This window comes from Equus quagga, chromosome 11 (assembly GCF_021613505.1).
Source record: "Equus quagga isolate Etosha38 chromosome 11, UCLA_HA_Equagga_1.0, whole genome shotgun sequence".
In the NCBI taxonomy this organism is placed as follows: Eukaryota; Metazoa; Chordata; class Mammalia; order Perissodactyla; family Equidae; genus Equus; species Equus quagga.
The window spans coordinates 71,679,642-71,692,064 of NC_060277.1; the positions used below are offsets into that span (position 1 = coordinate 71,679,642).

The 12,423-nt window shown below is 54.9% G+C and overlaps 2 protein-coding genes across 4 annotated transcripts in view; both read left to right on the forward strand.

Annotated features, from left to right (window-relative positions):
* SLC43A2 (solute carrier family 43 member 2) overlaps positions 1 to 5,613 on the forward strand; it is a 42,543-nt gene extending 36,930 nt beyond the window's left edge. For all 3 annotated transcript variants that reach the window (XM_046674922.1, XM_046674920.1, XM_046674921.1), the window contains exon 14: positions 431 to 5,613. In XM_046674922.1, the coding sequence (XP_046530878.1) occupies positions 431 to 592 (162 nt within the window). In that variant the 3' untranslated portion in view covers positions 593 to 5,613. The remainder of the gene's footprint in view (positions 1 to 430) is intronic.
* A 6,172-nt stretch (positions 5,614 to 11,785) lies between these two features.
* Positions 11,786 to 12,423, forward strand: part of PITPNA (phosphatidylinositol transfer protein alpha) — a 36,587-nt gene continuing 35,949 nt past the window's right edge. Inside the window, exon 1 of the mRNA XM_046676502.1 lies at positions 11,786 to 12,038. Coding sequence (XP_046532458.1) covers positions 12,019 to 12,038 — 20 coding nt within the window. The 5' untranslated portion in view covers positions 11,786 to 12,018. The remainder of the gene's footprint in view (positions 12,039 to 12,423) is intronic.

The following is a 12,423-nucleotide window of genomic DNA, read 5'->3' on the forward strand; positions in this document are numbered from 1 at the left end:
TCCTTGTGAATGGTGGCCAGGCAGGAGGAGAAAAGTGTCCTTTCTGGACCTTATTTTGGGGTCAATAGAACCGAGTTGCTGTTCCCGCCCCTCCTGCAGGCTGGGATTCTTCACCAGGTGCTGTGAGCTTGTCCCAATCTCTGCCCTGCCCCGGGAGATTCAGATCAGCGGGTCAGAGGTGGGGGGGCCGAGGCCCTGCGGGCTGCTGAGTGGCCCGTGGACAACTGGGAATTCTGATGCTGGAATGTGGAACGACAGGCCCTTGGATCTCTTGAACCTTCCAGTTTCAGTCTTTTCTCTCCTTTCCTGTGACCTTCCCTTTCCCAAACCTGAGTGTGAGGAAAGGTCTTTGAGCCAAGCTCTGCAAAGACCTCAGCGCCTGCCTGGTCTCTGCCCCACGTGATGGCAGCTCTCCTCCCTGCCTCCCCAGGTGAATGTGGGGCTGCTGGGCCTGAGCTTGCTGGGGTTCTGTCTGCCCCTCTACCTCATCTGCTACCGGCGCCAGCTGGAGAGGCAGCTGCAACAGAAGAGGGACGATGACAAGCTTTTCCTCAAGCTCAACGGCTCATCCAACCGCGAGGCTTTCGTGTAGCGCCCACCACCTCAGAACTGTGGCCTCCTGCCCTCGCTTCAGTGACTCACCGATGTCCTCCTCCCCACCCCAGAGGACCCCCATGCACCCTCAGGATCCTCGCCCTCACCATGTTGGAGTCCATGCTCCCTGCCAGGGCCGTAGTCCTGCCTCGGAGCTCTGCAGTAGAAGGATGGGAGAGGGCCCAGACCAGATGGGCAGTTTTCCTATACTGGAAGCAGGGGCTGCCCTGGGCTTTGCTCTGCCACCCTCGGGGGCCCTGGGGCCTTGAGGCTCCATGGTGCCTGCAGGAGGAATCAGGAGGACCCCCAGCAGGCAGGCTCTCTTCCTCAAGTGTCTGGATTCTGCCTCTTGCCAAAGCAGAGGGGTCTGTCATCCACTGCCCACCACCTGCGCCTCGGCTGCATGCCCACTGACCACGCCTGCCTGAGGACAAAGGCTTGCACTGTCTGCACCCCCCCTCGCCTGGCCCCTCACCTCCTCCCCTGGCTAGTCTGAGGCTGCCTGAGGAAGGAAGGACCCGCTTCCTGTTGTTGGTGCTAACTCCTTTGTAATTCCAGCCCCCCATCGCCTGTCCATGGCCTGTCCTCCTGTTACAGGCCTGCGGAGAAGCCCCCCTGGCTTAAAGCTTGGGGAGGGGATAGAGGGCTGGATGGTCACACAGGGAGCCATGGACAAGGCTGATCAGCAGTCCCCTCATCTCCTCTCTCAGGGCCTAAGTGGGGAGCAGGTTTCCACTGCCACCCTCCGTCCAGTCAGTGACCTGAAGGGAATTAAAGGGGCACCAATAGGGCAGCCCCCCCCACAGCTGTTTTTGTCGGGGTGTAAGTGAGGCTGTGGCTGACAGACATCGAGGTCCAGGCCTGGGTAGGGAGGTGGATTTGTGAGGGGCTTAGGGGTGTGTGTACATGTGATATGTGTGAGGCGTGTGTGGGGTGGTGGTAGGTATGGGCTCCAGGTGTCTGACCTTGTGCTCCTGGAGCTGCTCAGGAGCCAGCCAGGCCTGCAGCAGGCCCAGCGCCCGGCGCCAGACCCGCTCAGCCTGGAGCTTGTCTGAGGCTGTGGAGTCACAGTGCCCCCTGCTGGCAGACTCCTCTGCAGCCCTCGAGCTGTTTAAGTGGGAGAGGCCACCCTTTCTCTGCCAGGCCGGCCTGGCTTACCAACCTACCCACCTTCACTGTCCCCAGAAATGTGTTTGAGACTTCCTGGGAGCGCTGAGAGGGGTGGGTTGATTTTTAGGTTTATAGTTTTGTTTTTTTCCTTTTAAGTTTTATCAGACTCCTTTTTATAAAGCAATAAATCCTTTTTCCTCCTGGTAAGGGATCCCCTGCTAGCATATCAGTTAATGGCTACAGGTGCCTGTTTTGAGCTTGAGAAGAAAAGGCAAGACAAGACTTCCTGCCGCTGTCCATCCCCCATTGTACCCAGCCGCTCACTGTCTCTCTGAGTGATTGCCCTCCTGGGAGGGGCAGTGGGCCAGGAAAAGACCTCCCCCAGCTCACCTCCAAACAGACTGGGCTTGTGCAGACATGCTAAAAGCGTGGGCCACCCCCTCCTCTGCTACTTATCCCAGCAAACAGGCTAGTCTTGACCCCTGTCATCCCCTACTCAGATTTCCCGTCACAGGGCAACTACCCTGAGGGTTGCTCCTGAGCGGGGACACTGGCTGACCTCAGGAGAGTCTCGGCCTCAAAGAGACCGAGGCAGAATGTGGTGGGGGGACGCACGGAGAACAGGGAGGGGCAGACCCAGGCTCAAATTCAAGCTCTGCAGTAGCAGTTGAGCACCTTGCACACATCTCACCATCCCAGGCTTCGGTCCACTCAAACATTAAAAACAAAAAACACTTAAGACAAACTTTAAAAGGAGAGAGAACTAGATCAGTTCCTAAGCCATTCCTCAGAACACTAGTCCTGTGAGACGTTAACGGTTATTCTAACTTATGAAAAAAGTTTTATAGTCAAGTTTGGGAAATGCTGAGTTAAAGTCAAGCAGGTTTCTTTACAGCAAGTGCTTTCGGCATGCTTGCGGGCTTTGTGGCTCTCCAGGAGGAAGTGTGGCATGCTCTGCAGGATGGTTTTAACCATCAGAGCCATCCTCCCCGTGTGGCCCGGGGAGCACCTGCAGCAGGAGCTCCTGGGCTGCTTGTTAAAAATGTAGACTTTGGGTCTTGCCTTGGACCCAGAGGGAAATAAATGTCTACATTTTGCTAAGCGTTCCCCTGGTGACTCTGGTGCCTCTCCCCGCAAAGTCTGAGACCTAATGATGAAGAGGAGTGTGGTTTGGGGAAATGCTGATTAGCAAGGAGAGCCCTTCCATCTGGGAAAACATTGGGGTTGTACAGGCACAGCCTGTGCTATCTCCAGCTGCGCTCAGGCCCAGCCAGAGTGGGAGTTGCTGCCTCCCTCCCACCCACTGGCAGGGTGTGGGCACTTGGTGGGAAGAAGAAGGCCTTGAGAAACCAGAGTGCAGGGTGGAAAACAGTCTAGGGCCAACTGTGCGTGGGGATTAGAGGCACAAAAATGGGAGCAGGGAACCAGATGCATCAGGTACCACCTGCACTCCCTCCCCTTGACAAGGGCCAGTCATTCTCATCTGACTGTACAGAGTTGATGGGTTACGTATTTTCCTATTATCTTTATTGAGTCATGATAACAATCCAGGAGTTAAATAGATACTATCATCCTTATTTTACAGCTGGAAAAACTGAGGCCTAGAGAGGTGGAATGACTTGCTTAAGGTTAGAGCCAGGACTCATATATGGTTCTTAAGTCATTGGAGCAGCCAGCAGGGCCTCTTGACCAGGACATTCCACTAGGAGCGGCAGCCCCGGGGGCCACCAGGCCTTGGAAGCAGGGCGGCAACGGCCTGGGAAGGGCAGCAAACCCAGGCATGGTCTGCATTTCTTGGAGCCAAGAGCTTCCTCGGAGAGTGGGGTGAGCTCTACTCAGAGTCATCTTGGCCCCGGAGGCTGGTGAAGTCTGGCGACCCCACCCCTCGAGGAGGAGTGCCCTGGGGTAGAGAAGGGACCACGGGCTGATCAAAGGCAGTGGGCATCAGGAGGCCAGGGCCCTCCATCTTCCCCCTTGTCCTCCAGGCTCCTGGTGGGAAGGAACAGGAAGTGGTGAGGCCCCAAGGTTCCTATCAGAGTGACGAAGGGGGCGGGCCAGCCTCAGGAGCGATGCCAGGAGCCTGTCTTGATCCCCCTGGACTCAGGTCTAGGCCTGCCTTTGTGGTTGGCTTCCTCCAAAGCCCCCTGGCTCCTGCCTGCAGCTCCCATACCTGGAAAGCTTCCGACCCTCCTGCAGGCCACAGGGATGGTTGCAGGCCCTTGTGGCTTCATTTCTGTTTTGTTCCATCTCCTTTCCCATCTTGTACCCAGTATCAGCCTGGTCAAAAGGACTTCTGCTCCAGCCCTCCTGTCATGGCCCTCAGCTGTGCGGTCTGAGGAGGGCATCACACTGCCCTGCACCCCAAGGACACTGAAAATGGGGGGACAGTCAGTACCGGGGGTACGTGTGCAGGACTGTCCCAGACAGCAGCACCAACACATTCATCCCAGTGGAGCTTTGGATGCACTTCGAGGTCAATTTGTGGCTCTTGGGGCAGTGAGGTACATGATCTGTTCCAGTTACCAGAGGCCCAACTCAAGGGTGGTAGCCCATTTCCCCCAAAGAGAGATCATGGGAGTAGGAGGATAAGGAGCCCAGGACCCCCAAAGTGAGGGGGTTGGTTTTCCACAGGCTGCAGCCCTCCTGTGGGGTGGGGGTCAGGGCGAGCAGGCGGGCTCTGTGGGCCTGTCCCCTCCACATCCTGACTCACCCCACACCCTGGGCTGAGTATGGAGCTCCCTGAGTGTCATGAAGGAGGTGCACCATCCTCCATGTGGGTGGCCTGCCAGCGTGGAGCCACCCTTTGTGCCCCTTGGTTTCTGCAGCGAATGTGTCCAGCTCTGAAGTTAGTCATTCTCAGCCTCCTGGGCAGATTTGAGACTGAACTGGGGCCCCTGGCAGCTCCTGGCTCCCCAACCCTTCCCAGAGTGAGGCTCCATCTCCTTGTGCCGAGGAAGCAATGACGGGAAGAGCAGAGGTGAGAGGCCCCATCACATACCATCTTGGTGACCTTGGACAGGTCGTGAGCCTCAGTTTCCTCATCTGTAAAATGGAGGTAATACCCTTACTGTGGAGCTAGGTGACCATGGACCTAAAGCACTCGAACAGTAGTAGACCTGGCACCTCATAGGCACTTAACACATGATAGCATCATTCTGACCCTGGCGGAGAGCAGATAACACAGGGAACAGGACCACGCCCCCCCACTCCATATCATAGGACATGTACTTTAGGCAGCTCTGACTGGGACAGACTCATGGCTAAGTAAGGAAGTGAGGCCTGTTTGTGCTGACTCCTACCCCTCTCAGAACCCCTCTCTAAGCCATGCCTTAAGAAGTTGCCCCCTTGTTCACTTTTCTTTTGTCTTTCACATTTTGCTAAGAGACTTGGCCAAAAAGCTTCTCAAGATAATCTCTAAGCAGTGGGTGTTCAGGCACTCTGGCCAGTCCTGCTGTGTGGGATGACCCAGATTATGGCATGCAGGCACCTCCGCACCACCTCATAAAACCGCTTGGCTGTGCCTCTGTGTGTTTGTGTGTGTGCGCGCGTGTGTTGAAGTCTGAGATGTGTCCCTGGCATGTCAGGTGTGAACACGTTTAGAGGAGTGTGTAGGAGCTCATCTGTGTGCCTCTACCCGGATGGAGGAGACACAGAGGGGCTTGCCTCGCTGAATCCCTTTCCATTGCTGGAAAGGCCTAGGCAGGCCCTGTCCTAGGACCCAGCCCAGATCCTCACAGTGGGGGCCTGAAGGGTCCATCTGTTCCCTGTGTTAACCAGGGTCAATGCAGTGTCACTGACAACTCAGTAGCTGACCCTGACTCTTCCTGCCCCTTTGCTGTATGTAGCACCTGGCTTACTTCCTGGCACACAGTAAGCACTCAATAAATGTATGCTGAGAATGACTAAGAACTGCTTCCTCCTTGGCTCCTGGGTCTCTCTCTCCCTAAGTCACACATCCCTTTACCCCTTGTCTCTTGCCCAGATTCCCTGTCACTTGTCTGACACCTGTTCCCTGGCCCCACCCTTCCCCGATGTTGCCTTCGCCCTGGCCCAGCTTTGCTGGTTTGGCCTTCTTTCTGTACCTCGGCTTGAAGAGGTGGGGGGCGGGGGACAGAGTGAGGGGCCCCTTGGGTGGGAAGACCAAGCCAGTGAATTCTGGTTCTAAGTGAGGGAGCTCATCCTTGCCTCTCTTCTTCTATCCTAAGGCAGTGGTCCTGGGCGTAACTGCTCCTCCTACAGATTTCCCACCAGGCTGGCCACCCTCCTGCCAGGGCCCTGGGCAGTGGCAGCAGGATGAAGAGAGCCACTGGGCCTCCTCAGAAAAGCACCAGGGAGGGGAGGGGGCGTCCTGATTGTCTGAGGCCTGGCCCCTGACAGGGGTGGAGGGGGCTTGAGGCCCAGGAGAGGGATATGGATGGCCTTGGGGCCAGTGGGGGGAAAAAATGAGCAGCAGCCCCACCACCCGTGCACACAGAGATGCTAGATGGACATGCTTGGAGGCTGCTACTTGTCAGGATTGCAAACGCAAAAGCTGGGGCTCTGCCACCTCCCTTTGTTGTTAGCTTTCATTTTCCTGCATCTGATGGAGACAGCGCAGGGAACTCTCTCTCATATAAGTAAAGCCACAGCATCAGCTCTGTGGTGATTCAGGGGCAGCTAGACCTTGACCTCCGTGCCAGGGACATAAGAGGACTCGGTGGGGACTCTGGAAACCTGAAGGCCACAGCCCCCATCTAAGGGGACAGCCTTCACACAGCTCCAACCAATTATGCCCATGTGGGAATGAGCCCAGTGTTGCCAGATCTTCCGATTTTTTTAAAGAGAAGCTGGAAATCATGAGTTTATATAAAATATCCCCATTTTCAAATGTTGGCTCAAAAAAATTTTTTTTTAAATATCACAGATGCTCAAATAGTTTTTAACACTATGCAGGCCGAGGGCCAGCCTGGTGGCACAGCAGTTAAGTTCGCATGTTCCATTTCGGTGGCCTGGGGTTTGCCGGTTCAGATCCCAGGTGCGGACATGGCACTGCTTGGCATGCCATGCTGTGGTAGGCATCCCACATATAAAGTAGAGGAAGATGGGCACGGATATGAGCTCAGGGCCAGGCTTCCTCAGCAAAAAGAGGGGGATCGGCAATAGGGCTAATCTTCCTAAAAAAAAATAAAATAAAAAATAACAACACTATGCAGGCCAAACACTGCCAGAGGTAGGAGAGAGAAGAGAAGGAGGTAAACGGCTTCCTTGCCTCGTTTGGGCACCCAAAGTGACTGCTATTTCCTCAACTCTAGCAGAGGCCACACTCGTCTTGCATTAGACTGTGGTCCTACACGGGCTGGGACCTTTTTCTTTTACCTCTGTCTCCCCCAGCCTGATGCATGGTGAATGCTGTTGAGGGAGCAAATGGGTCACACACTCGAGTGTGGCTTCCAGAGTTGCCCACAGTCCCCATTTAGGGACAGGGAATTGTCAGGCAAAGCGCAGGGCAGAGTCAGCTCACCCTCATGGGCCTGAGTCCCTGTCCGCAGCCTGGCCTGGCCGACACACTCCTCTACCCAGTGGGACGAGCCGGGTGGCCAGGGACATGTGTTGGTGTGTTCTTTTTGTCTGGCGTCTGTCTCCCCACTAGAATGAATGCTCCTTGAAAGCCGGCACGTGCTCTGCCTTGGTCACTGCGATACCTCCAGGGCCTCAAATAGTACCTGGTAGAGAACAGCTGTTCAATAAATATTTGGAGGGTGAAATTTAAAAAAAGACAGAGATGGGGGCCGGCCCCTTGGCCGAGTGGTTGACTTCACACGCTCCGCTTTGCCAGCCCAGGGTTTCGCCAGTTCGAGTCCTGGGCACAGACATGGCACCACTCATCAAGCCATGCTGAGGCGGTGTCCACATGCCACAGTTAGGACCCACAACTAAAGGTGCACAGCTGTGTGCCGGGGCGGGGGTGGGGGGCTTTGGGGAGAAAAAGAAAAAAATAAAATCTTTAACCAAAAAAAAAAAGAGAGACAGAAATAAACCAAAAGAGGCTGTAAAAGACTGAAACAGAGGCTGGGAGAAGAGCATGCTGTCACCAGCCAGGAAAGGACAGAGCGGAAGATGGAAACAGTGAAACACAGTCTCCCCAAGATACCCAGAGATGGGTTACAGGTGTGGCTGTGGCCGAGGCAGTGACAAGGGCCAGCCAGCCAGGATTAACTGTGAGGGGTTAGAACTGTGAGATGCACAGACATGAAGATGAAGGCACGAGAGAGAGACGAAGAGAGAACAGAGAGAGCAGACAGGAGAAAGGGAGAGAGCTGCCAAGAGAAGATGAAAGAAACAGCCTGAAGGGGCATTACGAGAGTAGAGTGACAAAGGGCTGGGAAGAGGAAAGAGATCCCCAAAGAGGAGAGACAGGAAGAAAGGTAAAGAGAGACAGAGAAATGCAGGGAGAGAGAGACAGCAGAGATAACAAGAAAGATTGAAGAGAGACAGAGGAAAGACTGAGAGGTACACAGAAGCAAAAGGAGAGAGAGACAGAGAGAACAAAAAGAGAGAGGGAGATAAGAGGTACAGAGGAGGAGAGAGAGAAAGAGAGATAGAGAGACAGAGATAGAAAGAGACATAGAGGAGAGACAGAAAGGGACAGCCAGAGAGAGGGAGAAGATAGAAAGGTACAGATAGAGATCGAGAGAGGGAGAGAGACAAGGAAAGAGATGTGAGAGACAGAAAGATCGTTGTGACACTGGAGATTCACTTTTCTCTCTCCTTTTAAGCCTGGACTACATAGAAGTAGCTGTGAGGGGCAGGAGTGTCCGTCCCTCCTTCTTCACAACACGACTTCCCCCAGTAATAATACCATGGAAATGTGCCATGCACTGCATATGATCGCTTTATGCACATGGCCTCATCTACTGATTCCCAGCAATCCCACAAGGCAGGCACTGTCATCATCCCTTTTTCACAAATGGAGAAGCTGAGGCACAGAGAAGTTAAGTAACTTACACAATGTCACACAGGCAGGAAGTAGTAGGGCTGGGACTCCAAGGTACCAGCATCAGGGGGTCTGTTCCCACAGTGGGGCTGTTGGCTCACAGTGGGGCACAGCTGGAGAAAGCTGTGGCCCCTGCATGTACCGGCTACTCCTATGCACACCTGAAGCAAAGCTTGCCAGAGTAAAAGAGATGTAAGAAACAGAACTAAAAATAAAATGTGAAAAAAAACCCATGCAGGCCTTGTTCAGATGCCAAACTTACCTAAAGGAAACTACAAAATAATATTCTTTAGATAATTTGGGAAATCTGAATATGAACTGGGTATGAGATGATATCAGGAAATTATTAATTTTGTTAAGTATGATAATGGCATTGTGGACTTGTAAGAAAATACCCATATTTCTAGAATGCACACTGAAACACAGAAGGGTGAGGTGACATGATGTCTTTAACATGTTTCAGACGGAGGTGGCCCCGTTGCCTAGTGGTTAGGTCCAGCGTGCTCTGCTTCAGCAGCCCGGGTTCAAATCTCAGGTGTGGACTTACACCACCCGTTGGCAGCTATGCTGTGGCAGCAACCCACATACAAAATAGAGGAAGGCTGGCACAGATGTTAGCTCAGGGAGAATCTTCCTCAGCAAAAAAATAAAATGTTTTAGAAAAGAAAAGAGAGGAAGCAAGAGTGGCACAAGGCCACCAACAGTTGAATCTGGGTGATGAGGACTGGGGGGTCCTTAAGGCCCTCAAATGACCCCACGGAACAGGGCACAGTTTTCTAGCTTGGCACCCAAGCCTCACGCTCAGTCTCACCTGTGTGCCCACCACATGAACCACTCATGCTCTAACCAGAGGCTTTACTCTGGCCTCCCCACCCCCCAAATCCACCCACCTAGAATCATGCCTCTGCACCTCTGCAAATGCTAGTTTCCCCGTGGAGATGCCGTTCCCTTTTCCTAGCCAAATCTGGCTCAAGTCCCCCTCTTTCCAGGATTCTTCCTACCCCTCTCCAGCCCAGTAGGCCACTCCTCAGACCTTCCCCAGCACTGATCCTTGTGTCACACATGTTCGCCTTTATCACAAGCTACCCCCAGTCACTAGGTACAGTTTCCTACAAGTGCAAGGGCCCGTCTCCAGGAGCAGAGCAGAGGCTGTTTCTCAGATATTTTATGGTTGTTTGACTTTTTATTTCCCCCAGTGCCCAGCACAGCCCTCCCAGCTCCCTTATCTCAACTCACTAACTAAGAGCCAGCTTAGCAACAACGCCTCTCATCGTTCAGGTCTCAGTCTAAGCATCGCCTCCTCTAAGAGCCTTCCCTGACCACCCAACTAATGCGGCCTGCTGCCGCCCACAGTCACCCCCTGCAGCCGCCTCATGATCTTTACCGCTACTTGTAGTCATTTCTGTATTTGTTTATATTCCACTTCCCCCCACTGAGGAAGGGGAGGACTTTGTTTTTCTTGGTCACCCCTGTATCTTGAGTGCCTAGAAAAAGGCTGAGGACAGGACCAGGAGCTCAATCAATATTTACCAAGTAAATGTAGTTTTCCCAACTAAATTGCAAGCTCCCAGAGAGGAGGAGAGAGCCAGCACACAGCAATTGTTAAATAACTATTCATTGATATTATGTAGGAAAAAAATCTCTATGCTGGGGGGTCAGGGGACCAGGGTCCAGGCCACTCACTTAATCTTGGACTTTGGGTCATATGTCTTCTCTCTTGGTCTTCCTTCAAGGGGGTTGGGATTGGATTTCTGGGGCAATCCACTCTCCCACTCTAGGATTTGATGAATGAGTGGCCAACCCATGCAATACTCAGGGCTGTCCTAGGGCACCAGTCACAGCTTGACAGCAAAATGGCCACCTGCTCCACCCTCCCTAGTCCTTCTCTTGAGCAGTCCACTCACCATCATCTGGGCGCCCCTCAAGTCCAACACTGGAGTCATTCATTATCTACCCCCGAGCAAATCTGTCTTACCTGTCTTCTCCTGGAGGCAGTACTGTTGGCCCAGAAACCTGGGTGGTTTTGTCCCCTCCTTCCTCACTCTCACTCTCTCAATTAGTCAACAAGTCTTGATGATTTTTACCTCCTGAGTTGCTCCTGAATCCATCTCTCCTTTCCGCCCCCTTCCCACCACTGCCGCAGTCCATCTTTGCCTGGACTCCTGCAGAGGCCTCCTAACTGGTTTCCCCGCCTCTCCTCTGGTCCCCTCCATCCCCTCTCCACCCAGCCATCAGAGCGAGCCTTCAAACACTAAACCAGCTTAAACCCCTTCAATGCCAGCCCGTGCCCTGAGGATGGACTCCAAATACCTTATTATCGCCAGCAAGGAACTGCCTTATCTGGCCCCAACCCTCTTCCCACCTCCACCTCCTACAGCTCATCAGCCCCCAAACTTTATGTCCCAGTCACTTCTTTCAGTTCTCCAAATGCACACGCTCTCCCTCTTGCCTCCAGTTTTCACATTCACTCTGCCTGGGACGCTCTTCTCCTCCCAGCCCCCCCAGATCTCAGTTTAGAACCTCTTCCTCTGGGATGCCTTTGCTGACCACACCTCCTGGGTGTAATAGCACCAAACCTATGTTTTACCTCTCACAGCCCTCCGCATTCTAACTGCCTGGCTCTCTCTCCTCCACCCACCCACCTACCACCTCCACTTGACCCTGAGTTCCCTAAGGGCTAGACGGTATCTGCCATGTTCACTCTTTCAACAGGTTTTGGTACACAGCAGGCAATTAGCAATTACTTATTGGATGAATGTCAAGCACTTAGAGGAGCACGTGCATGTAAATTTGGTATTATCAATATTTTTTGACACAACCTTTTCCTGGATCTCAACCCACCCCACCGGGGAGGTCCAAGCGTACAGGTGCGCCTGTTCCGGCTGCAGAAGAACACTCACACTTGGGACTCCATCTGACACCACGGCGTCTGCTCCGCCTACTGCGCGGGCGTTGCGCCGGCCGGGGATCCACCCGCGACGCCGAGGCCGACGCCACGGCCCATTTAAGGATGGAAGGGGGCGGGCCCGAGAAGGCTCCGCCTCCGCGCTGAGGTCAGCGCGCACCGCTGCGTGTGACGCTCTGGTTGCCGCAGAGACGCCCCGCCCCCGCGCGGCGCTGCGGAACCGGAGCTCCGGGCGGCGTCGGCAGCGGCGCGGGAGGCGGCGAGGCCGGGGCGGCAGGAGCCGGCGCGGCGACGGCAGCGCGAGCGGCGGGGACGGAGCAGACCACGACGAAGGCGCACAGGCAGCCGGGCCGGGCCGGGCCACGGGGAGAGCGGCCGCCGGGAAGCGGGCGGGAGGCCGGGCGGGCAGCGGGCAGCCGCCGAGCCGCGAAGCGACATGGTGCTGCTCAAGGAGTAGTGAGTGTCCGGCCGGCCGTGCGGAAGCGAGGAGGAAGGGAGAGTCGGGCATGACGACCGGGGAGGCTGATGGCCTGGCGGAGGGGATGCAGCGGCCAGACGGGGCCCGAGGGGATGGAGGGCGCTGGATGGGCTGCCGGGCGGCCCAGCAGGGGCTCAGGGGACGGTGAGGGCCGGACAGGGCCTGAGATGAGGCCAACGGGGATCGAGAGTGACGGGCAGCACCTGAGGTGGGGCCCAAGGGGCAGTGAGGGCCGAATAGGCCTGAGGACAGACCGAGGGGACAGTGAGAGCCGGACAGGGCCTGGGATTGGGTCAAGGGGACAGTGAGAGCTGAACAGGGCGTGAGGAGGGGCTGAGGGGATCGAGAGCACTGGAGGAGATG